We start from the raw sequence: 27879 nt of genomic DNA, 5'->3' as shown, positions 1-27879 counted from the left end.
GTGGTAAATAATACAATAATTAATAAGTAAGAATATAAGAATAAGCTTTTTCCCACACTCACAACTGTAGACCTACTTATGCCCCCTATATATGTACATACATTATTTCCTTTTGGAAGGGGAAGAAATGGGACTTAAAGGCGTTTTTCCAAGGTTATTCAGCTAAAACATAGCCAGCCAGGTTTTACCCAAACCTGTGAATCCACTCAGTATAGCTTAATAATTTAATGTTACTATACTTTTTAGCAGCCACAATTTTAATTTAATATGTAGATTTCTTTCTTAAATGTTCAGTGTTACAACACAGTGAATTAATCATTCAAAAATTTGCACATTATAATATATTTTTCTACAGAAAATTCTCTAGGTGCTTTATTCAAACTCAATGGAGATTTAAAAATCTCAAAGAACCCTTTACCTTCCTTTGCAAATTACATACCAATCCAGATATTCAGGAGTTTGTAAGATGGTGAGCAGTCACAAATGAATTTCAAAACTCTAAAGTCACAAAAAGATTTATTCCCTAGCAAGACAAATGCCACAACAATATCTTAGAATCCATTAAGATATGTTCACAAAGAATGTAAGCCTGTAATATATTCTGGCATGGTGCTGATGCTGCCACCTCCTCAGGATATTAATTCAAGTTCTGCAACCCATGCCAGTGCAAACTGGAATCTGGCCACTGATCAAATGTACCCACTCAAGAGCTTCAAAGTAAATATCTGTTCTTTTTCTAAAAAATGTTTTCATTGATTTTAGAGAGAGGGGAAGGGAGAAGAAGAAAGAGAAACATCAATGACATCCATCAGCTGCTTCCTACATGCACCCCAACGGGGGATGGAGCCCACAACCTGGGCAAGTGCCCTGACCGGCAATTGAACCAGTGACCTTTCGGTGCACAGGTTGATGCTCAACCAGCCAAACAAGCCACACCAGCCCGGCCATAAATATCTTTCTTGAATATGATATTTTCTACTGTTTAATTTCCCTGCAAACAGGGAAACTAGCTATATATGGAAGTTTCTATAATGACAATATCCATGTTTTTCAAGTGTGGTTTAACCACTGGCATACCTATTTGCAGCCCAACACACCTCCCTTGACAAAACATTAATTAGAAAAAAGAAAGGGGTCCTTTAAATCTTGTATGTACTAGTAATTGACTACTTATTTTTACTGAAAAGAAACATTTAGTATATGTTAAATGCTTTAAGCTGAAATAAGAGACTAAAGTGACTTCTTCAATTATATAAAAAAAAAAAATATGGTGGTTTTCTATGTTAAAGTTGAATACTTACAAATAAAGCCAGTAAGTTATACACTTAAAAATAAGCTTACCGAGTAATGCACAAAATCTACATGACTAAACCTATATATTTTTTAACTCCCACAAGACCCAAAAATGGCCTGAACAAAGGGCAAGACATCCTTGTTTCTGATTAAGATGTTTTAACCTCATCAAAATGCCTGTTCTCCTTAAAATAACTTAAAAATTAACTGCAATCCCAATTAAAATAGGAAAATTGTTATTTTTCCTCTCTGGTGTTTGTCAAGCTGATAATCAAACTCATTTTAAAAAAATGATACAGGGACTAGCCTCACCAGATACTAACACATATCTCAAAGTCTCTATAATTACAACAGTGAGTTACTAGAGCAGGAACAGACAAATAGACCAGTGGAACAGAACAGAAACCTCAAAAGCAGACCCACATATTGCTCAATATTATGAAATGATCAATCACCTTCCAAAGTAATATATAATGTTAATACAATTTCAGTCAGAACCCTAATAAATCTGGAAAAGAAGAAATTGACAAATTGATAATAAAATACCACAGTATTGGGGGGGGGGGGGTGTTGAATCTTAACAGATGAGACTTTTCCACTAATAAATTTTTTAAAAAGTAAGGGAAAACTTGCCCTGTCATAAAACATATAATAAGAGATAGATAAAATAAACTTGAATCTCTAACACATAAAACTGCTTGGACTATACTATATAATAAAAACCTACTATGCAAATTGACCGAACATCGGAACAACTGGTCACTGTGATATGCACTGACCACCAGTGGGGGCAGACGCTCAATGCAGGAGCTGCCCCCTGAGGGTCAGTGCACCCCCACAGAGGGAGCACCACTTGGCCAGAAGCCGAGCTCACAGCTGGCCAGCAGCGGGGCGGAGCCTCTCCTCCATGGCGGCACTAAGGACCCCTCGGGCGATATTCGAGTGCCGGTTTAGGCCTGCTCAGGGGATGCCTGACTGATAGCTGTCTAGAATCATTCCTCTTACTTAGAGGAACCTCAAGTCCATTTTGAGAAGGATTATAGAATCAATCATTGCATTTTATGTTTTATTGTTTCCTAAAATAATATCTTTTAAATTCTAAGCTAGGTGAATATATTTTGCAAATTACATCACTCTAACTAGACTTTTGCTTTTCAGGGGCAAATATTATATTTTAAATAGTTTTTGGACAAATGGGAACTCATGAGATTGCATGACCTATTTTTCTGCCCATTGTTACTTAAAAAATCCCAGCTTCATTCCTTTGTTCAGCATGTTTATTTACATGAGCAATACACAAGATTCCTAGACTTTTTTAAATACTTAGGCTTATGTTCAGTCCTCAAGGGAGAACCACACAATCAATGACTCAGGCAGTACAAAATTGTAAAAGTCAAATAATAAATAGCATTAAGGATTACATGAGCATGAGGTCTGCACAGTTTGAAGAAGGGAGAGGTCAGAATTCAGGGAGGGGTAATAAGGGGCAGCCCAGGATCTGGAGGACTTGGGCTGGGTGTCTGTACACACATGAGCACTAGGATGTTCCTGGCTTTTGGCCTGTGCACAGATGGATTTATTAAACTATCTCACTAGGAGCATATACATTTGTCAAAAACTCACAGAGCTGAATATTAAAAGGGTAAAATGTACTTCCTACATATAAATTATACCTTAATTACAAAAGGAAAAAGCCCACCTATAAATGATTACCTGGAAGATGGCATTTTGTAAAAATTTCAAACACACGTGCCCTATGATTTAGCAATTGCACTTTTAGGAACATATTTTCCAGTTATATCCAGAGTACAAAATTATTCATTATACCACTATAGCACTATGTGTAACATTTTAAAATCAAGTATTCTTTTTAATAATAATTCAGTGAACACTAAATGATGTAGGTCTAATATCAAACATTAAGGACTATAAATATCCAAAAATTGTTTCTGGAAGACAAGCTGGTTTGCACAAATCAGAATGTAAGTAAATGCAATCTCCCAGCTATAATAAATTGATATAGTCCAGTTAAAAAAAACACACATGTCCCAACACAACTGAATACAGACACAGCATTCTGTTCTCCAACCTTAATCATTACTGACTGACCTTACCTGATACTGAAGTTCATGAAGATGTGAAAGTCTGCAGCCTGCATTATTCACAGCCATCCCACCTACCCACCACTGACATCAATGAGTCCTACGGTTCACAAACTCTATCCTGAGTACCTGCTGATCTAACTTTTCTGCATGCATATTCTAGAAGGAAGGCAAGGTAGAGAGACGAACCTATGGAAGAGCTCATATGCTTTAATAATCAGAGGGAAAAAATAAAAAAATTTCTGTGAATAATGCAAATCACACAGGTCTGAAAGAAAAAAATTAGTAAGTTCTAAACTTCTACATGACAAAAAATAAAATAAAATATATTTACATCACTGTTAAAATGTTTTAAAAATAAAATAATGAAGTGGGGAATGGTGCTTACAGTATTTGTAGACAAAGGACAAATATTATACTTCTGTATTTGTTTACCTTTAATATTCAAAGAACTCCTGCCAGTACATAAAAAGGTATATAACCAAGGAGAAAATGCACAAGGAATTTACAGAAGGGCTAAAGATAACTAAGACAAGCATAATCTCAAATTCTAAATCTTTTTGAGAATTAAGATGAGAATTCAAAATGTGAAGGGGGAAAAAATCCCTCATAATCACAGCGTTGCTGAAGGCATCTGGTTCTTTCATTTATAACTTAATACAGTATTTTTGAATGGCAAAGAAGTATTTTCAATATCTAAAATGTACATTCCATTTCACTTCCAAGGAGTTATGCTTGAAAACTATTTACACAGCATAAATATATGTGTAGCTTTTCTAACAGCATCATTTATAATGATCAAGATAAAAAAATCCTAAACATCTAAAAGTCTATCAACAGGAGACTGGAAAAAGAAATTACCATACCTCTATGCAAATGTGAGAACTGTACAGTCACTAAAAAGAATAGTCACTCTATTCATGGGAAAAGATGCTAAAGATTCACTGCTAATTGAAAGAAGAAGTTGCAAATATAATGTGCAACCTGACACTGCACATGGACCGTTCCTGGGTGAAGTATAAGCCAAAGTGGGAACAAAATAAACATCCTCTATTTAATCAGAGTTTTGAAATGAAGAAAAGGGGATGACATTCATTTCCTATGCTATACATTTCTTTATTTTGTGTCTCATTTTTTAATGTAAGAATGTTTTACTTTTGAAATCAGAAAATAAAAGTTTTGAAGTATGCAGTTATAATATATGTTTTGCTAGGAAGATGTTTTTAAAATACAAAGCTTGGAATCTCTTTGTTACATAAAGCTACTCAGCTGAGCCAAAATCTCCACCAAAAGGTAGCTGTTCACTAGATTTCATGGCCTCCTCTGATAGATGGCTTATGGGCGCTCAGGATCTCAAGGCACGAGCATGCCACATTAAAACACAAATTCAACAATATGAATGTTCTTACATTTGCCCTTAAAAAAAAAAAAAAGAGAGAAAACAGCCAAAACACTCATAAAAATATAAAATCGAAAATGAATAATTGATGAAATAAATTATTATCCCTTGCTTTTTCTGCAATTCTAAAATTGGAAGAACCCTTTTAAACTTTAGCCTAAAAGTGGTTTCTCCCATCTGAAGAAACCAATGCTTGAGTTTTGAGATACAGTATATGTTCTCATAGTACTTGCAACCCAAAGAAAAACATACCTTCTGAGAGCATTTCTGGAATGTCTGCTTGATACCTAGGTCCCACTCGGATTTCACCTTTGTCAGCTAATAGTGTTTTCACAGAGGGGTCATAGACCAATGAGTAGAAAAAGGTATCCTGAAGAAAAAAAAAAGACAGAAAATATCTGGGTAAACTTTCCATATACAATAAATCCAATGTCATAATCCTGAAACCAGAGAACTTCAGAGAGTGTATAAAATTTCACTTTGATGAATAAAATCATAAATGTTTAAGGAGAACAGGAAGTTATTGCCATTATGAAATACAGTACAATATTAAATCAAGCCAAAACAAATAGCTTAGAATAAAAGTATATTATAAAGATTTATTATTTGTTCTAGTCTAGAAGAAAACCATTCAACTGCTCTAAAACAGGATTTTAAAAAGCTAGCAAAGTTAAGCCATGTAAATCAAAGGTAGGACACCTAAAATAATCACTTTAGCCTCCAAAGTCCACACTAAACAATATGGATGCCTTCATAGATAATAGGCACTCTTACTTTTCGAGTGTCCATCCGCCATTTTATTAAAATATTAAAATGAACACACACCCACATTAAATAAACTATAGAAGAGCTGAGCTTTTATACAGTTTACTACTTAAAGTGTCACACTGTAAAAATTTATAATTAAACATTTATTAGTTATAATTCTGTAGTTCTCCTTTAAATTCTGAAGCATTCATATGCACACATAGGTAGGTATATTAACATACATGCATACCACCACCATCAGCACACCCACCTGACTATCTGTGGTCCCATAAAATGCAATAGAGCCCTAGTTACTGAGCCTAATAGATAAGAAGACCCAGCCACCAGTCCTTTGCTGAATTCTGGCCATCTGAGCCAGTAAAGTCTTGTCCCTGCCTTCGGCTGTGATTTGAGGGTCACTTACTGTGTGAACCTCTCTATTATATTCTGGAAGGGCCCATCATTACCATCAGCACTTTACCAAGACCCAGCCAAGCAAACTGCAAATAGGAGTCAGATGATAAAGCTTTCTCCCTTCAAGGTCTTACAGGCTGTGATACGGGAAAGGAGATACTAAGAAATTCTGCAGTGTTTTAATCATGCTTGACTGTCAAAAAAGATTAAACAGTAAAACTGTTCAAAAGTTACACCATTATGTGGCAATCTATGCATGTAAAAAATGCTAAGGAAAAGAAAAAAATCTGCAGGTTATATAAACCTGCTTAATAGATTAGGGGGTGCAGGGCAAAGACAGACAGTACACAATCAGAATTGTTATTCCTTTATTTTTTTTAAGACGGGAGCAACAACGAATGTTACTAGGTAACTAAAGCTGTTACCACCGGCTCACCATCAGCTTTAAAAGTAGAGGCACTTCAGGTCACTTTCAGTCTGTGAAATGTTAGTATAGTATTCCATAAAAACAAGATTCTGGGCCCTGGCCAGTGTGACTCAGTTAGTTGGGCATCATCCTATAAACCAAAAAGTTGCTGGTTCCATTTCCAGTCGGGGTGTGTATGGGAGGCAACCAATTGATGCTTTTCTCTCACATTGATGTTTCTCTCTCTCTCCCTCTCTCTAAAATCAATGATATTGAGTAAAGATTTTTTTAAAACTTTTTGTTAAAGTTTCCTTAAACATACTGCTACAGGTCAGATCCTATCTCAAAGATTGACAAAGGAGTAAGTGGTGAAAAAACAAACACCTTTGCAAACTTTCACCTATTACAGTCCTTAGCATATCCAAATTGCTAAAAATAACATAGAAGGCAAAAAATAACATTTTTTAAAAACCCACTCAACAATCAAATATACCAATAAAATACACAGAAACATAGTGAATGTTTCCTCCTTTTAATTCTGCTTCTGTGCTCATTTCTAGCGTTATCATTTTCCACGTTATTATCAACCATTCTGGTGGACAGTCTGATGTGAGCACTCTTTTCCTTTTCTGAATTTCACAAGCAGAAGTTATAAGGACTCTTAGCCTTTTTTCTGCCTTAAATATTAATTTCCCTTTAGTTTTCTTTATTAGAGTTTCTAATACAGAGTAGATCCACATATTTTATCAATCCTTTCATTTATGTTTCTTTCATTTGAGATAAGAGGACAATACTTGAGTATGATAAGAAATATGCCCCTTTAATTCTTTTTTAAAAATACACACACACACACACACACACACACACACACACACACACCAGATTTCGGGGAAACAAAAACACCATGAAACTATATATAAAGGTTAAATACTGAAGCAACACCATAAGTAAAACATTTCCCCATAATACAAACGCTAATAAGTCACACACAACAGTGGAATATTCTGTTTATAAGCATTTCCTCCCTTCATTTAAGCACATGCTTGAATTCAACCTGCTAAACATAGATAAAATTTTTCTTGTTGAAGTTTACAGAAAGAAATATTTTTAGTTGACTAAGTTTATTAGGGTTCCAGGAAAGAAAGCACACCACCAATGGCAAAATCTCATCTAAAGAGTCTAAAAGAAAAGCTATTTGTTAATAACGACGCTGGCAACAAAACAAACAAACAGAAAGCAGGAAGGAAGACCAATTACAGTAAAGTCATGTTTTCATAAAGCCAAAATATTTCTTCTACCAGCTAAATCACGTGCTGTACTTTATACAGCTTTTCATTACCGACTGAAAAAGAGAGGACAGACAGACACAGGGTTTTTTGTCAATTCTTGCCTCAACCAGAAAAATCAAATTATCCAAATGCATTTTAGTGATTATACTTTTACTATAATACTGCTATGGTGGTGCAATAATTTGGTACAAAAAGAAATTAATTCAAAAGATATGGCTTTATGCAAAAAAAAAAAAAAGAAAAACACATAGAAAACAAGAATAATTGTGAATTACCTCTTTATCGAGATATGACAATACTGACTCTGTCTCATTCAGAAGGGCAACGCTGCATTTCCCCCTGTTGAAAGAGGGGAAAAGTGAATGAACAAATGAGCGTTTGAGAAAGGCCACTCCCCCTTCATAGTGGTGACGTATGCCAAGTAAGGAATATTCAAAATGTAAAGTTGCTATTAAAAACCCAAATGGCAGTTAGGAGTATTTGTAAATGTATATATGTAAGACTGGCTTTACAATCCTGTGTTGCATAACCTAAAACATAAGACTGTTTTTGTAGACATTTATAGAGAAGCTAACCTCTATAAATGGAAAGAACTGTTAGGCGGCAAACGCTTATATCATAAAGCACTTTGTAGTTATTTCTTAATCATTCAAGAAAAAAAGAGTACAATGAAAAACCTTCAGATTAAGTCAGTTTCTGAGTTTATAATGATAAATATGAGGTTTTATATTTTCCAAGCAAAGACATTATATAAACAATGAAAGCCAGTATCTCATATAACATCCAGATTTTTAAAGAAGCCAATGCATATGATAACCTAAAATAATACACATTCATATCAGGATTAACTAACTTACCTTTATTGAAATTGCTCTAAATACTAGTTAAAATTTAAACACTAGGAACTTCTACAGAGCAAGGGGCAAAATAACGATCAACAGGCTTGTGCGGACCTTGAAGTTTGATAGCAATTACCTTTGATCCTAAGTTCTGCGTCTGAGTTTGGAAATTATGTCAATTTTAAAAGGCTGGTCTAGACTTGACAAAAAGTAAGGTTATCCTGGAAAAGCATTTTAAAAATTATCCTCAATAGCTTGAAAAATTCAACATAGTTATATATGTGACAGGAGGATTTTTAAAATATATTTTTATTGATTTCAGAGAAGAAGGGAGAGAGAGGAATAGAAATATCAATAATGAGAATCATCAATTGCTGCCTCTTTCAGGACCCCCACTGGGCAACATGACCTCCTTATTCATGGACTGATGCTCAACCATTGAATTTTGACTGTTCAAGTTAAAGATTTTCATCAGGTCTCAAAAATATTTTCTAAATATGATGTTATTTAATTTTCTAAACAATTCAAACTTGCTCCCCACAAAATAACAAGCAAAAATGAACACATTATGGGAATATAGTCCACCGTCTATATATATAAAAGGCTAAGTGACTGTCTGACCATCCAGTACCTATGATGCACACTGACCACGAGGGGGCAGGTGCGCAATGCAGGAGCTGCAGAGCTGCAGTGACTTGGCAGAGGTGGTTCTGGGTGAAGCACCCTGACACCAGAGAGGAGGGAGCCCGATTCCTGGCGGGGCTGCGTGATTCCTCCTTCGGCCATGGGTTATGCTGTTGCTGGGGCTCTGTTGGTCCTGGATCTGGTTTACTGCACACTTGCATTTGCATTCCACACCCTGTACGACAGCAACTTTGCAGAGTGCCCTCTTGCACTCTGGGAACCCTCAGGGGATGTCGGAGAGCCAGTTTCAGCCGATTCCCACAGGCAGAGCCAAGGGACCCCACCTGCTCACTCTGCAGATGCCCTTGAGCTGCAGCACCTCCCCAGGTGCAGCCCCAGGTGCAGCCTGCTAGGAAGGGACAGAGGGAGGTTGGCTCCAGGGCCTGTCTGGCCTCCCTTGCCCAGTCCTGCCCCATTGGCCACCACCTGCATTAGTCCCTGCACCAGAGCCAGCACCTCGAGCCAGCGCTGCAAGCCAGCATGGCAAGCCTGAAGACCCGAGCTTGAGTTTTCTTTTTCTCCCCCTACTCACTCCACAGGTGCCCTTCGAGCCCCAGAATTCTAAGTAATTTCCTTTCAATGTGCACGACTCCGTGTACCGGGCAGGCCACTAGTATTACATTAACTATGTATGTCTCCAGGTGAGTGGGGGTGGGGGTGTGAGTATCACTTCGTAGGAAAGTATAGGCCCTGGCCAGGGTGACTGGGTTGATTGAAGCATTATCACATACACCAATGGGTGGCAGGTTCAATTCCCAGTTGGGGCACATGCCCAAGTTGAGGGTTCAATCCCTGGTTGGGCACCTGTTGGTTTCTCACATCTCTCTCTTTCTCCCTCCCCCCAAACTCCTCTTCTTCTGTCAAAAAAATCAATTAAAAGTTTTTTAAGTATATGATTGTCTACTCACTATGGTATACACCTGAAACCAATTAAAATAATATTGTTGCAAGCTGTATTAGAAAAAATTAAATTAAGGAACAATTCAAAGGAAAAAAATACAAGTAAAATACTAGCACATAGGTTTAAAAAAAATAGTTTTCTAAACATTTTGCAACACTTCTATATTTCTCAAATTTAAAATCATTTTCTCCTCATAAAAACATCTTTTTCTGGTAATCACCTTAGGTTAATTAACATCACTTCAAAAGATAAATCCAATCTCTATTTTGGTTACCAAGAGTTATAAAGGCTTTCTATTTTTCTAATATATTTTATTCATGCATATTACTGAAGCAGAAAAATTAACATTATTACTTCAATACACATAATAACACTCAAAAGTCAACAACTACCTGACATGCTTTCACAAAGGACAAAATTATAAGTGGGAAATTGACCTGTTGCTGTAAGCACATCCACAGCAGCCACAGAGCTTCTGACCTGTGGGTATGTGCTCCCCCGTGCAGCATGCTTAAGTAATAAATGGGCTTTCCAAAAATAAGCTCCATTTTTTTTTTGCCTCAATAACTGTTAACAAAGCAATATTTGTAACAATTAATACATTACCTAGAAGAAATAAACTCGTTTTTGTTAAGTTTTCAAAAGTTGAGTATTTTTTAATGGGAGGAGCAAAATCTGCTAAATGTTATCTTAATAGATTCCACTTTCTTTAATAGTCACTAGAAATTCATATAAACTATATAGCATACTTAAAGTCTCCTCCATACTGTCTGAAAGGACAAGAGAAGTTAAACTGAATAATTAAATCATTATTTTCATAATTATATTAGGAGACAGGAAATACTGGTTATACTGTTTTATAGGCACATGATTAAAAAACACCAACAGGCCAGGACCGGTTTGGCTCAGTGGATAGAGCGATGGCCTGCGGACTGAAAGGTCCCAGGTTCAATTCCGGTCAAGGGCATGTACCTTGGTTGCGGGCACATCCCCAGTAGGGGGTGTGCAAGAGGCAGTTGATCGATGATTCTCTCTCATCGATGTTTCTAACTCTCTATCCCTCTCTCTTCCTCTCTGTGAAAAATCAATAAAAAAATATTTAAAAAACAAAAACAAAAACAAAAAAAACACCAACAGGATACCTCAGCCAATCTAAATAATATAAATTATTTGGGGCAATACAGCTTTTATGCAAAAATGAAAGGGTAATAGGTGATTTTAGTTTTAAATTTTCTTTACTGTAACTATATTGCACTTTTCCCAAATTAAAAATGAAAATCCGACACAAAAATATTCATGTACACGTATTAACAGCTAACAAAGCAGGATGTTGAGTCAGAATTATTTTATGAAGTATGATTACATAATAAACACGAACTACGAGCCAAGAGTTGCTGAGAAAAGTAGTTTAAATGAGATTTAAAGTCTTGTCTTCCTTTATGCTGAACAAATGTTGGCACATAAACACATGCTAAATTCTAAGCAAACCCCAAACTAAAGGAATTATTATCAAACTCTGAATATGATTTATGCTAAATCTCAAGCAATGATCCTCATTTTAATCTTCCATAATACTGTAATTCTTAGGGAATAAAGATACCCAAACATGACGATAAAATATATCAAAGACCATACACAAAGAAAGGACACTCCAGGCCCATATAATTATTCATACTGCTTTTCTACAGGGAACCATGCAAGAGCAAGGAATTTCCATGGAGATAACATACTATCTCACAGAACATTCAAAAAGGTCTTTAAAATATACTGTCTCAGAAACTGCGCTGGGATAGATGGACAGGTGAATAAACACAACACAGCGTGGTGCCATGTTTAATGGCAGGTGCTGATCACCTTACTGCTTGCTTATCAGGATGTCCTGTATAATCCAAGAAATTCAAAAACCGTATGTAAAAGCGTGCATGCAGGTAATATATTTTCTTTTACCTAAAGATGTTATCAATCTGAATAAGTGAAAAAGAAAGTTTAAATTAGCATCCATTTCCATACTGCCTGAAGAATTTCCTTCAGTTTCATACAACTGCAGCTTGTGGAATGATTCAGAATGTACCATCCCTGCTTGGAAAAAATCCAAATTTCTTAGGCACACCAGTCTGAATGAATCCAAGGATCTTGGGGAGGGATCAGGAATCTACCTGATCAACAAGCATCGCCAGTGACCTGAAGACACGCTGAACTTGGAGCACCACTACAGGTGCAAGGTCTGCTTTAAACTTAGTCCTTGTTCAACGAAAGCCATTATTTCTTCTCTTTTTTTTAAAGGCATTTTTCTTGCTGGCCTTATGAGTTTAAATTTGCTCTGAAGACTTTTTCCTATAAAAAACCATGCTAGGTTCTGTGATTGGAAATTCAGCAAATAGACAGTTTTATGAAGCATTGTATCCATTAAGTACAATAGACAACCAAATAAAATAATGAAGCTCAAAGATCCACCATGCTTTCTTCAGAACGATTAGAAATTCTGAAGAAAATTATTTTTAAACCTGAATTCTATGCTTAAAAAAAAAAATCTCCATTCAACGGTGAAAAACATTTTCAGGTAAGTAAACACTAAAAACTTGTTACATTTTAGAAGACTAATGGAAAGGAAAAAGCAAAACAATTGCCATACTCTAAGGAAAACAGAAGGTTGTACAAGAAAGAGTACCAGTATGTGAGGAATATTTACAAGTCATAAAATACAAAGATTGATCATTAAGTTAAATAAAAGTTGTGATATATTGGAAACAGAAGGGAAAGTGAAGGGAAGGAAGAGGAAGTAAAGAGAGATTTCTAAAACTGAAAAATTAATAGCAGCGGTGTCAGAGTGGTAAACATGCAGAAGCCACTGCCAGAGAACCTGAAAATGACTGCAGTGGGGGAACAGGGCCCATGACTATTCAATATTATTAGACAGCAATAGACATTTATTTGATTTTAAAAATAAATTTAAAGCAAAAGGGGGATCCTCATTAGATAAAGTGCATAAATTTGTATTGATTACAATGTTATTGACATATGTTGTGGGGGCTATCCTGGTAGGGTAATATTTAAGTAGCTTTCCTGGCCTCTACCCCACTGGATGACAGTAGCATCCCCACAGCAAGTTGTGGCTACCAAAACTGTCCAGACCTTGCCAAAAATCCCCGAGGACATAAAACTGCTGAACAACTGGTTAAAAACCAATGCTCTGTATTGTTAAACCAGAGGCCCGATGCACAAAGACTCATGCAAGAATGGGCCTTCCTTCCCCTGGCTGCAGGGCCGCCTTTTCGCTCCGGCCCAGAGCCGCCTTTCTGCCTTTCCACGCTGCCCAGAGGGCCAACAGCTGGGGCGGTGCAGAACGCCTGCATCGTTACCATGGCGACGATGCAAGTGGCCAGCCCTGCTCCTGGTCACTAGGGCCAATCTTTGTTGGGTTAACTTGCATACTCACTCCTGATTGGCTGGTGGGTATCACAAAGGTACAATCAATTTGCATCTCACTCTTTTATTGATGTAGATAAAATCTTAGCAACAAGCATTAATTGAAGGAATAAGATTTTATAGATTATAAAAAAGAGGAGGAGGACAAAAAAGGCAAAGGAATCTGGAAACCTTTAAGCATTTCTATTCAGAGATATATTTTGTTGTTAATATTGCTTTAACAGATGTTAAGAAATAAAAATAAAAGGAGGATCAAGAAAAGAAAACAAAACTGACAAAAAACCACACACGAAAAAATTGGAACATCTGTTTGAGTAAGGTAGAGGAATAAAAACCAAGAAGAGAAGTTAGGGCTTACTGCGGATTTTGTGAAGAAAAATGACAAGCAGTGTTTTGGAAAGACCATCTGCCTATGGCATGTAAAGAGTACTGAAGACTAAGACTTTAATCCACAATTCTGGAGATTTGATAAAATTGTGAAAGAAACTGTCAGCAAGTAAATTCAAGGGAGGAGGTTACCCCTCCCTGGGTGCCACTTTTGCCTTTTACAGCTAGGAGAAAGTGAAATGTCCAAAAGGTAGGGTACTAGACAGTTCCCCTGCTCCAGAACAGGATGACAATTTGTTCTGATTGCCAGGAAAATCACAGGCATTCCCATGACTGTGTGAATGCCCATACTAGGGACAATATGCAGTGTGTACTGTCATCTAGCCCAGGGCCTTTCTGCATTGTGGTTTTGGTTAGATAAGGAAGCATTTCATCCCATAGGGAATAAACTGATCATTTCAAAGGAAAGATTACATAGTATAACCACCATATTTTTTTTTAAGTGTGTATAAAAATGTTAACTTTAAAATGCTAAATTGGGATATGATTTTTCCCCACTTACTATATTTTTCCTCTACTTGTGCTACTAGCAACCCTATGAGCCTAAGCACACTAAGTAATTAAGGTATCAGTGGATGGGCTGGAAGATAAAAGTCAGACTTAGCTCAGAACCAAAAACAGAAAACATAAGACAAAGAGCCCTGCTGGCCAGTGTGGAGCATTAGTTGAACCTCAACATATGAACCAGGAGGTCATGGTTCAATTTCTGGTCAGGGCACATGCTTGGTTTAGAGGGATACTCCACAGTACATGAACTGTGCTTTTAAAACTCCTTATTTTCACCTTTCTTAATCCTTTACATCACCATAAATTTTATAATCAGCTTAATTTACACACACTTATACCTAACACACACCCAAACCCTGCTGAGCTTGTCTTTGGAATTGTATTCAATCTTTGGAATAGTGTGGAGAAAACTGACATACTGTCATGCATTTACTTATCCTGCATTTACTTAAATCTTTTCATTTCTTCAGCTATCCTATCTAAGAAAGAGGGAATATGCTAATTAACCATCACGCCATCGCAAAATGGCGGCACCCACAGCCAATAAGGAGGGAATATGCTAATTGCTGCCCTGCCTTCAAAGATGGCGGCGCCCACAGCCACAAGATGGTGGCACCCAGTCTCCTCAGCCCCACTGGGGAGGCAGGCACTTGGCAAGACCAGGCCCGCCTGCCTCCAGAGTCCCCCAGTCCCCTCAGCCCCCCCAGCCACCCAGGGCTGGCCTGAGGCGCAGGCAAGCCTCAAATGGCAGCCACCCAACAGCCCAGAGCCGTACGAGGCTCAGATAACCAGGGCTGGCCAAGGCTTGCACTGCCGGCAGTGGCAGCAGCAGAGGTGTGATGGGAGCATCACCTTCCCCTGATCACTGCATCACCTCCGGCCCCTGAGGGCTCCTGGACTGTAAGAGGGGCAGGCCGGTATGAGGGACCCCCCCCTCAAGTGCACGAATTTTCATGCACCGGGCCTCTAGTACTTTATAATAGTTTTTACACATCTTTCACCTTTTTCAAACATCTTGAAATTTATTTCTAGGTATTCAGTGTTCTTTGATGATATTGTAAATGGTTATCTTTTTAAACTTAGTTTTCTAACTAATCCCTCTTCACACCATATAACATAAAACAAACGTAAATACAAAAGGTGAAATAGCAAAACATCAAGAAAACATAGACTCTCTTCACAATCTTAAAAATCTTTGCCTATTCCAAGCCAGTGACACTTGGATTCTTTCTAGAATGAACAACCTTCCTGTATTTAACTGTCCTCCCCTCCTCCTGCTGTTCCATCACTCATTTTCCAGCCATACTTCTCACATATTTAAAAACAAATCAATGAAGCTAGAAAGAGCAAAGATGACATAGTGGTGCAGAAGGATAAGCATTACTTAGCAAGAGAGGAAGCTACACATTGTCACTCCAAGTAAATTCCAGCAACATGTGGTCAAAATCCAACACATTTAAGATTAGAAGAGAAAAAGTATTAATGATACACCAATATGTTGGTCCTGTTGGGTGGAGGAATTATAGGGTGAGCCTACCTAGTCAACAAGTTATTAATAGCTTCTTTCCATGTCTGATGCTTTTCAACACTTACAAGTCATACACATCATAATGCTGTACCTCCACAACCAGGCAGTCCGGGTTCAGTTTCTGAATCTGCCACTTAAAAGCTGTGAGTCCAGCCCTGGCTGGGTTTGCTCAGTGGATAGAGCATCGATTTATAGACTGAACGGTCCCACGTTCGAATCCAGTCAACGGCACATGCCTGGTTGCAGGCTTGATCCCCAGTAGGCAGGAGGCAGCCAATCAATGATTCTCTCTCATCATTGATGTTCCTATCTCTCTCTTCCTCTCTGAAATCAATAAAACTATATATTTTTTTTTAAAAAGCTATGAGTCTAACAAGTTACTTAACTTTTTTGTGCTTTAGTCTCCTCACCTGTAAAATGGGGGTTATAACAGCACCTACTTAATAAAGTCATTGTGAGGATTAAAGAAGATATATATGTATAGCAAGTGAGATAATGGTGATAATAAAGGTTCAATAAGTGTTAGATTTTTTAAAAGCCAAGTTCAATAAACATGGGCTATATATAACTGAATATAGTAGTATATATACTTACAACAGGTCTTGTAGCTGATATTAACAATCCATTTATAGTGCTTTATAAATTGGTGTATGCAGCATATATAATTTATTATGAATGGCCTAAGATACTGTGTGAAGCATGCTGCCTCTTCCCTTTGTCAAAACAAAGAAGTTCCCAAAGCATTCTCATTGCTCAAGTCCTACGTACCTCACAACAAGAGCTGGAACACTACCTCTACCCAGAACTGCCTGGATCTCTCTCTTCCAGGGAAATCATGGAGTCAGAAGGAACAAAGAGCTGCTTCCCTGTCACTCTGAGAAGCTCACAGCATCTCACAAGACAGTACTATAGCTCACAAACCACCAAGAACCACCGGAATGCCTCCGTCAGGTTTTCTCCGATGCTCCATACGGCACAAGGAAAATCTGGGCACGTGATAATGTCCCTGAGAAGTAAAAGCCAACGTTCACCAAATGAGCCCTCTTTGCTGCCAAACAACAATGGGGCTTCCGTGACTTCCTCCTGTTATAGCAGTAACAGTAGACAGGGCATGCTTCAACAGCAGGAAAATGTCAAGATCGCATTCGCCGTGCCCGTGCTCCACATCAGCATGCGGGCTGGTCAGCAAAGCCCATGCTTTGGCCAGAGACTGCCCCGAACCCCACCAGCTGTTCAAAGATGAAAGCCACAGATGTCCCTTTCAACTTGGGGAAGAAAACAAAGCCCCAAATGCCTGTGTCTCCATCATAATTCAAAAGAATTGCCACCTGATAAACTCCTTCGAGTTTATGAGCTAGGGACCTTGTCTTACTTACCAAGCACCTAGTAAACTACCCAATCTAGAATATGCTCAGGAAATGTGTTCAACGGTGACTGATCACGCATACTATGTAATTTCTATGCTCAACACAGAAGTTTCTTGAAAATCATATTTCAATATACTCTCTCAGTTCTTATGAAAGATGAAAAACACATCACTTTTTCCATTCCAAGCAATCTGTTAAAGGAAACTAGCATTACTTGTTAACAGATTTTAAGCTATCAGGAGGGTAAATTAAAAATATACTTGTGTGTTTTGGTTACATTTTAAAAACCATTTGTCACATTCTTGTACTGGCAAAATTCTTAAAACTGGCCACATATCTTCTTAAGCTTAAAATGAATTTCTACATTCTAGCTTCTTCCAATTAAATAATCAGTTCATATGGCTCTTTAGCATCTGTAAGAAATGTATTAAATGTTTTCAATATTCCATCTCTTTGAGCAAAAATGAACTTACTCTCCTAATTCCTGAAATACCCCTAATTGGTGGGTAAAATGACTACCCAAATTACCTGGCCTAATTATCTTTTTCAGCAAAGAACCTAATTGACACAGAATATACTAACTGTAGCCGATCTCAACAGTGTTCCCTAAAAAAATAAAAAATAAATAAATAAAAACACCAAAAACTAAATAAACCAAAAATAAAAGGTTAACTTATTATATTGAGGGGGTAATCAAGACATTTCTTAAAAGACTTGGGGGGAAAGAATTATAGTATCTTTGTCATACATGTCCTGCCTTAAAAGATCTCTATGTCTACTTTGAAAAGAGGTTTTTGGGGTTGAGAGGTGTGTGTGTGTGTGTGTGTGTATTGGTTACAAGGGCCAAATCAAGTCTATCTAATCCCAAAAAGGCAGATTTAAATTCAATACTGAATTAGAGACTAAAGAGGAGGGGCAATCCTATCTGAATTTAATAAAAGAGTAATATGTAAATTGACCATCACTCCAACACACAAGATGGCTGCCCCCATGTGGTCAAAGATGCATTTCCTCACACCCATCACCCTGGACACATTCTGCTCCCTCCACATCTATGCCACCTGTTTCTTCCACCTGAAACATGCCCCATAGTATCTCAAAGGCTGAGTAAATGCCAACTCTCCAAGCTTTCCTGTTCCTGAAGGTGTGTAACTGCCTGTTTTAGTTCAAACATTTTGTTATAACGCCAAGATGCACCTATTATAAATTATACTGAGAAATAGCTTAACTGTGAAGGCTTAAATGTTTACCACTATCAGCAGATCATATAAAACCACCATCATTCCTCCACAACTTCCCAAACTACAAACCAAGAATGAATTTTCTCACGTTTACAACCTATTAATGCACGAAGCAGATGCAAGTAATAAAGAACAAAAAGTTTTCAGCCCAGCCCAAACCGGTTTGGCTCAGTGGATAGAGCATTGGCCTTCGGACTGAAGGGTCCAAGATTCGATTCTGGTCATGGGCAGGTAGCTTGGTTGCAGGCACATTCCCAGTAGGTGTGTGCAGGAGGCAGCTGATCGATGTTTCTCTCTCATTGATGTTTCTAACTCTATCCTTCTCCCTTCCTCTCGGTAAAAAAATCAATAAAATATATTTTAAATAAATAAATAAATAAATAAATAAATAATAAAATAAAGTTTTCAGCCCAGAGGTCCTCAAAAGAAAAATAAAAGGCTATATACTCTACAGGGTCAAAGGTCACCTGCCTAGGAACCAGAACTTGGGTTTTTAGTTGTTGGATTCTAATCCTATTCTGTATAATAAAATATATGCAAATTACCCCCTCAACTGGGAGTTCAATTGCTTGCTATGATGTGCACTGACCACCAGGAGGCAGCGCGGAACACGGTGGGGGTCTGCTACGCAGCCCTGGCAGTAGGCAGTAGTGCAGGTTCTGCTGGCCCCAATGGGTCCCCAATGAGCCCCAAGAGCGGGACCACATTGGGATGATGGAGCAGGTGAGCGGGTGGCACCAGGCCAAGGCAGGTGAAAGTGGAGCCTGAGAGCCCCACCAATCACCCCGCAGACAGTGACTAGCAGCAGTGGCGGGGAATGCGGGGTCAGGGCTGCCACTCGGCTCCAGGCACTGAGGGAGCCAGGCGGGGGCCTGATGACTCAGGTGGAGGGGGATGTGCTAGGGCCCGGGGGCTAAGGTACTTCCCAAGGCCCAAAGGTCAGCTGGGACCTGCCATTCCATGGAGGACATTCACGCTTCCATCACTGGCCAGACCTAAAGATGGCATCTGTGCACAAATTTCATGCACTGACCCTCTAGGACTCTTTATTATAAACTATACTGAGAAATAGCTTAAATGTTACCACAGGTTAAAAACTGCTAGCAGGGTGGCCTAAGAACATCGGAAAACACAGATATTTACATTACAATTCATAACAGTAGCAAAATTATAGTTATGAAGTAGCAACGAAAATAATTTTATGGTTGGGGGTCACCACAACATGAGGAACAGGCATTAGGAAGGTTGAGAACCACTGCTCTATAAGGACTCTGAAAAAGACCTGCATTTCCCAAAATGCAGGATGTCTTCTAGACACTTAAAAAAATTTTTTTTTAATATATTTTATTGATTTTTTTACAGAGAGGAAGGGAGAGGGATAGAGAGTTAGAAACATCGATGAGAAACATCGATTAGCTGCCACCTGCACACCCCCTACTGGGGATGTGCCCACAACCAAGGTACATGCCCTTGGCAGGAATAGAACAGAACCTGGGACCCTTGAGTCTGTGGGCTGATGCTCTATCCACTGAGCCAAACCAGTTAGGCTCTTAGACACTTTTATACAGGATGCTAACAGATATCCAAATAAGTTGGAAAGTCAGGATTAAAATAAAGCTAATTGGTTACTTTACTACAGAACATTCTCAGGGCTTAATATGCTAAGACACACTATAAATTTTCAAGATAATATTCCATTATGAAGTATTTAGTAAACTAATTTGAGCAAGATCATGAGCAGAGTTTGGAAAATGCTTCCAAGAGGTTGTCTGGGTTGTTTGTTTGTTTTTTAATTGTCGTGATATTACTGAATACTTCAAATAACTCTTAAAAAGTTCTTACCTGATATGTGTTGCAGGCAGAGATTCATATTGGCGAGACAAAAAGAGTTCCCTATGTTTCAACTGATGTTTCTGTTTATCAGTCAAGTCGGGCTCAATGGTTGTTTCAGATTCTTCCTCAATTTCTTCTACACAAATAAAATTGAAAGAATTCATTATACACAGCACAATATCTATCTGGATATTAAGAGAGGGGAAAAAAAACTTTCATTCAATATGTTCTTTATATCATTAATGTTAAATGTACATATTTAACGTTTCATTTGAATTACAATCATACAATTAAGTGACACAGCTTCAAAGGAAGAAGAGGTGCAATTTAAAAATGGCAGATGGGCCCTGACAGAGTTGCTCAGAAAAGGTACCCAGTGTTGTGAGAAAGAGGAGTGGGCAAGAGCTATATAACAAGAGGAGAGGGTTGGAAGTCTACAGAACAGTAACAACAGGATACTCTATTTAAGTAGAGAATAATCAGCCCTGCTGGGGTGGCTCGGTTGGTTGAAGCATTTTTCTATGCACCAAAAGAAAGAATAATCAGAAAACAAGAAACAGGATAACACATTTCAAATTAGAAAACACAAATAAAAAACTAATAGAAGGATTAGAAGGTAATGCTAAGAAAATCTCCCAGAAATTATAACATTAAGACAAAGAGATAAATAACTTAAATTTTAAAAAATAAAAATAAAAAACACTGCCCTAGCCGGTTTGGTTCAGTGGATAAAGCTTTGGCCTGCAGAGCAAAGGGTCCCGGATTCAATCCCAGCAAGGGTATGTACCTTGGTTGCAGGCTCCTCCCTGGCCCAGGCCCTGGTCAGGGCACATACAGGAGGCAATCAATCAATATCACATCTATGTTTCTCTCTGTCTTGCCCTCTCTCTTCCACTCTCTCTCTAAACAAAAAATAAATAAATAAATAAAAAGGAAAAGTGTCCTTGGGTGAGGATTAAAAGTAAATTAATTAATAATAATAGTTTGTTTTTTTAAATAAACAACATTCATGAAGTTCAACATGCTACTAATAAGATTCCAGAAAGAACCAACAGAGAAAAAACGTTTTTCTTTACCTTTTTTAGGGGGGACAAGGGAGTGGGAAGACCTCTCAAAGAAATGATTCTAGAAGATTTCCCCCTACTGAGCAAGATGAATGTCTAGACTTAATTCCCAGCATAATTAATGTTTTAAGTGCTAACATGAGAGGATCACAAAAATCTGCAGAAAGGAAAAATAGGTCACGTGCAAAAAAACTAGACTTAGTGGAATCACATGTGAAGAGCAACATTGTATGATAAGATGGCAGAGTAATGCCATCTGATATTCAACTCACAACTGCATAATAAACCATCAAGATGGAAACAGGGAAAGGACCACCTTTCATTCCTTCAACCAAGAGATATTAGGTGTTCAAGCAGGCGCTATTCAAGGTACTAGAGACAAGCAATGAGCAACACGTTACTAAGAGAAAACAATTCAAAGTGTCTGCCTTTGGAAAGCAGGGTTGGAAGGAAGTGATGGAAGAGACAGAAGACAAAGTTTTACATCAGATTAACACTATTTAATACTTTCTTTTATTTTACTGAGGAAGGGAAAGGGAGAGAGAGAGAAGAAACATCAGTGATGAGAGAGAATCACTGATCAGCTGCCTCCTGCAGGCCCACACCAGGAATCTACCCACAAACCCGGCATGTGCCACCACTGGGAATCGAACCGTGACCTCCTGGTTCATAGGTCAAAGCTCAACCACTGAGCCTCACCAGCCAGGCTAATATTCATTTTAAAGGGGAAAAAAAATGCCTAAGTGTCATTTATAGATATAATTGCAAATAATTTTAGATACAAAAAAAATGTGTAAATAGAATTCCTTAATTTAGGGGTTCACAGATCCTCTGCAACCTTACCTAGACCAGACGTGTACATCTACGGGAATAGTAGGAGCATTGAGGCTCAGGGTGTGAGCCGAGGCGGGAGGAGGGATCACTCTTCACACAGAAAGTAGAACTCAAGTTCAGACCTCTAATGCCTTCATTCTGGGACACTGATTGGCAACACACACACAACACTTTTCTGTTCCTCACAATTCTTAATAGTTCTTATTTATGGACCCTGGACCATAAAACGATTTTTATCACATATAATCCCCTAGTTTGGGCAGTTCTTTTGAAATGTGTGAGGGCAATGAATGATCTTTTCTACTTCCAAATTTTGAAAGCTCTGAATGGAAAATGAACCTGAAAAACTAATTTAGAAAGATTCACCTAGCTCAAAAAATAGAATAAAATAACTTAAAATTCTTAAAGTTTTCTTTTTAGTGAGCTACTCAAAGAAAAACACAGCACTAAAAGAGCCAAGCGTAACAGCATTTCACCAGTAGAAACTAATGTGCACTAGCATTATTAGCACCAGCAAAGATCACACACAAAATTACACTTTACCTCTTTAGGCTTTAACAAATTGTTCTTCTGTAAAACACAGCTAACTGCATTCTAATGTGTCCCCCACAGAGTTAAATCAATAAACTCTACAAATAATGGTAACAGCAGCAACTTTTATTTGCTTATACATCCTCTTGGATCAGGGTGAAAGGACTAAAATTTCTGATGTCCAATCCAACCAAAGACAGAAATCACAAGAGCATCCGAAACCCATTTTTAAAAATTTAGTAGTTATAAATCATTTACATATTTCTGTACATTTGAATTGGCTTCTGAACAGGAATGACTCCGATGCCATTAACATCCTAAAAACATTAAACAGCCACGATGGCAAAAACTAGCATGCAGACAATGAAAATTTTTAAAGACTGAATATAATTATTATCATCAAAAACCAGGTATATGACCCCAGCCAGTCAGTGTGGCTCAGTTGGTTGGGCATCATCCTGTGCACCAGGAGGTTGCCGGTTAGATTCTCAGTCAAGGGCACATGCCCGGATTGGGGGCTCGATTTCTGAGGGGGGGGGGGGTAGGAGGAGAAGGGGTATGGGAAGCAGCTGATTGATGTAGTGTTTTCACATCAATGTTTCTCTTCTCTCTCTATAAAAATCAATAAACTATCTTTAAAACACACACACAGTAATATATAATAATTTTCTAAAAATCATTTCACCAAGCTTGATGGAGCATCAAATACTTTCTAAAAGTTATTAAAGTAGAGGTCCCATAATATACACAATGACAGAAAAGACTGATAATTACTGTAATTTCCTTACACTTGGGAAAGTTTCCGTACACAGTTATATTAGCAAGAAGGCACTGGGGCAAGGAGGGGAGACAGAGGACAGGAGAAACCTGTGCAAAAGGGACTGCAGGAAGCTTTAAGGGGCATATAAATATCACTATTCTTTTTTTTTTTTTAATCAATCTTTATTGTTCATATTATTACAAAGGTTCCTCATTTCTTCCCCCCTCCACCAGGTTCCCACCCCACCCTCCGCCCCCTCCACACCCCCCATTGTCCTCATCCATAGGCGCTCAGTTTATGTTCAGTCTCTTCCTCCCGCCCTTTCCCCGAGAACAGTCAGTCCACTCCCCTCCCATATCACTGACTCTACTATATAAATATCACTATTCTTAACACCGCACGTGCCATATAAATGCATGACCCGTCAAGGCTCCACAAATTGCAAAGTTTTAGACTGCGGGATGAGAAAGAAAGCATGGCCAAAAAGCTCACTAACACTTATTACACTTGCAAGCTGAGGGGGGATGGGATAAGACCAGCACAAATAATGTCTAAGAGGCACGGTGAGAGAAGAAATCAGACTAGCCGAGTAGTCCAGAACACCAAAGCATCAGCCCAGGGATGTGGGAGATCAATCTCAGAGCAGCAGGTTACAATCAGGGACTCGGGCCAAGCTTTAGAGATCGGGCATGGGACATGTGTAAGACCAGAGCAGGCAACTAAGCAACGTATTAACTGAATAACCAGGGACAGGACGTAAGGAAGAGGAGTAAGTACTTGACTTGAAACTGGGTGTTTTTCAGAACAGACCCGAATTGTAATTCCCATCTATTAGTGGGGAGGGATGGAGCAGGGAGCTGGCAGGAGGAGAATTCTCCACAGGTTATTCTCCAGCTTCCTAGATCTCTATTTTAATGAAATATCTGCCCGCAGTGATAAGATATTGGCTCATACAGACCACACAGAAAAGCAGGTGGTTAACAATTTGTTTACAGAGGCATTTAACAAGTACCCAAATGTTTGAAGACATATATTGGACTGAAAATAGCTTGGTAATGATGCAACTCAAGCCTGCCTGTTAAGAAAAAAAAAAAGGTCCTCAAAAAAGGAATAAGCAAGTTGAATAAATTGGCAGACTTTTCATGACAATTGCGATTTCAGGAAACTACCTGAATGAAGAGAAAAAATGTTTGGCAGTCTAGAGGCAAATGATCAATAAACAAAAATGAATTATATTTCTATCACTAGCAATGAACAATCTAAAACTTAAATTAAGAAAACAATTTCACTTACAATAGCATCAAAAGGAAAAATATACTTAGGGATATCTTTGACAAAAGACAAATTTTGAATACTAAAAATTACAAACATCATTAAAATAAAGAAGACCCAAATAAATGGGAAGATTATGTTCACAGACTGGAAGATTTAATATTGCTAAGGTGGCAATACTCCCCAAATTGGTTTACAGACTCAATGCAATCCTACCAAAATTCAAACTGCCTTTTTCCAAAAACTGACAAAGTAATCCTAAATTTCCTATGAACATGGTAAGCAATCCAGAATAGCCAAAATAACTTTTTTTTTTTTTGGGGGGGGGGGGGGGAACATAAAAGAACTCACACTTTTAGATGTCAATGCTTACTTCAAAGCCGCAACAACCAAGACCGTGTGGTATTGGTAAAAGTCTAGACATATAGATCAATAGAATAGGACTGAGTCCAGAAATAAGTCCATACATTAATGGTTAATTAATTCTGGACTAGAGTGCCAAGGTAATTCACTGGGGGAGTGAATAATGTTTTCTACAGAAATGGTGCCAAGAACAACTGGATATTCACAAGCAAAGAACAAAGATGGACCTTCATTCCACATATAAAAATTAAGTCAAACTGAACCAAAGGCCTGAATGTAAGAGCTAAAACTAGAAAATTCTTACAATAAAACACAGGTAAAAATTTTTATGACCTTTGGCTAGGCAATGGTTCCTTCACTGTGGACCCTAAAGCATAAGCAACCAAAGAAAAAAATAGATAAATTGAAATTAATATTAAAATCTTTATGCTTAAATGGACATTATCAAGAAAGCAAATACAGAACGAGAGAAAATATTTACAAATTATGTATTTGGTAAGTGTCGAGTATCCAGAATATATAGAGAACTCTTATATAACTCAAGAATAAAAAGAAAAACCCAATGAAATAACGGGCAAAGGATGAGAATAGACAATTCTCCGTGATGTGCAAATGACAAGCACATGAAAAAAATGTTCATCATCATCAGTTACTATGGAAATGCAAATCAAAACTCCAGATATTTCACACCAACTATTGTAGAATGACTATAATAAAAAAGATAATAAGAAGCATTTACAAAATAGAGAAATTAAAAATCTCTGTACATTATTTGTGGGAATGTAAAATGTGTAGTTGCATTATAAAACAGGCTAGCAGTTACAGTTACTGTATGACCAAGCAATTCCATTCCTAGGTATATACCCAAAAGTGAAAACATATGTCAACACGAATCCTTGTACATGAATGTTCACAGCATTATTCCTAACAGCCAAAACGTAGAACCAACCCAAGCTGATAAAATGGATGAACTGATATAGTATATCCATATAATGGGATATTATTCAGCCATAAAAAGGGATGAAGTGCTGATTTATGCTTTACCATGGATGAACCTTGAGACATATTAAAGAAACATTATGAAAGTGAAAGTTACAAAGGACTACATATTATATGATTCCATTTATGGGAGAAGTCCAAAGTAGGCAAATCTACAGGGATAGGAAGTAGATTTGTTGCTGACAGAGGATGGATGGAGGGAGAAATGGGGGAGTGACTGCTAATGGGCCTGGGTTTCTTTTTGGAGTAATGAATATGTTCTGGAATTAAATAATGACTATGGTTACACAAATCTGTGAATATAGTAATACCATTAATTGTATACCTTTTTAAAGAGTGAATGATATGATATGTGAATTATATCAAAAAGAAAAAAGCTAAACCCGAAAAAGGGGGTGGGGGAGATGTGAGGGCAAATGAAATGCAGAGCCAAAAGAAGAATGAATGAGTTACAGTACAGCAGTCCCCCCTTATCAATGGGCGATATGTTCCAAGGCCTCCAGTGGAAGCCTGAAGCCACAGACAGTACCAAGCCCTACAGACACTGTGTTTCCTTTCCTACACATACATGCCTACAATAAAGTTTAACTCACAACTGAGGCACAGTAAGAGATTAACATATGTATAAAATAGAGCAATTATAACAATATACTGTAATAAAAGTTATGTGTCATGCAAGGGTTATTTGAATAGAAATACTGCAATATAGCTGATCTGATAACCAAGACAGCTGCTGTGTGACGAATGGACAGGTGGCATATGCAGCGTGGAGGCTCTACACAAAAGGGGTGATTCACATCCTAGGGGGGACGGAGCAGGACAGTGTGACATTTCATCATACTACCTAGAACTGTGCGTCATTTACAATTTAGTCACTGTTTACTTCTGGATTTTTCACTTAATATTTTCAGACCATGGTTGACTGCAGGTAACTGAATCTTCGAAAGGAGAAATTGTGGATAAGAGGGAACTACTGTATAGTCATGTAATGGAATTCCACTCCGCAGCTTACAATGAGTAAGTGAATTCGCACACTAACAGAGATCTTAAAACTTGATACTAAGCAATAAAAGGCAATCTGCGGAAGGACATATATACACAATAACATTTTTTAATGCAAAAACAGTGCTCTATATAAATATTACATCTATGTGGCAAAAGTATAAAAACATGAATGGGGGAAAACCACCAAAGGTAAGACAGCAATTCACCTATGGGGAAACTAGGAAGGGAATGGAGTTGGGGAGGGATACACACAGCACTCTAAGAATTCGAAATAAATATGTCAAAATATTAAGACAAAGCTAGCTAGTAGGTTCATAATTAGTAATTCATTATTCTCTTTTCTGCTTACTAAAAATACTTCAAAATAAAATGTGAGTAGGACCCAACAGAAAATAAACGCTTCTAATCCACATTAAACTGTGGCTTTTTTTTTTTAATGGGGATAATCACTACAGCTGATAATCATTTCTTTACCATATCTCCCTTCACTTCATCTTTATCATCATGACAAAATATAAATTTTAACTGGCATTCTGCATAACATTAATCAATTTCTAAACTAAACAAAACAAGTTTACATATTTATAAGTACACTAATAAATGTTGGTTTCCAAGAGAAAAAAAATTACATATATAAAAGCCTAAGTGACTATTACAACCAAAAAACCAGAACAACCTTTTGACCAAT

The 27879-nt window shown here is 37.7% G+C and overlaps 1 protein-coding gene across 5 annotated transcripts in view; it reads right to left on the bottom strand.

Moving 5' to 3' along the window:
- MTA3 (metastasis associated 1 family member 3) overlaps positions 1-27879 on the bottom strand; it is a 166672-nt gene that overhangs the window by 64145 nt on the left and 74648 nt on the right. For all 5 annotated transcript variants that reach the window (XM_084901524.1, XM_084901521.1, XM_084901522.1 and 2 more), the window contains exons 4-6: positions 20373-20499; positions 7926-7989; positions 5047-5164 (exon numbers count right to left, since the gene is read on the bottom strand). In XM_084901524.1, coding sequence (XP_084757650.1) covers positions 5047-5164; positions 7926-7989; positions 20373-20499 — 309 coding nt within the window. The remainder of the gene's footprint in view (positions 1-5046; positions 5165-7925; positions 7990-20372; positions 20500-27879) is intronic.

This window comes from Pipistrellus hanaki (genome assembly GCF_964339955.1).
Source record: "Pipistrellus hanaki genome assembly, chromosome: 12".
NCBI lineage: Eukaryota > Metazoa > Chordata > Mammalia > Chiroptera > Vespertilionidae > Pipistrellus > Pipistrellus hanaki.
This window is presented reverse-complemented; position numbering and strand designations above follow the sequence as displayed.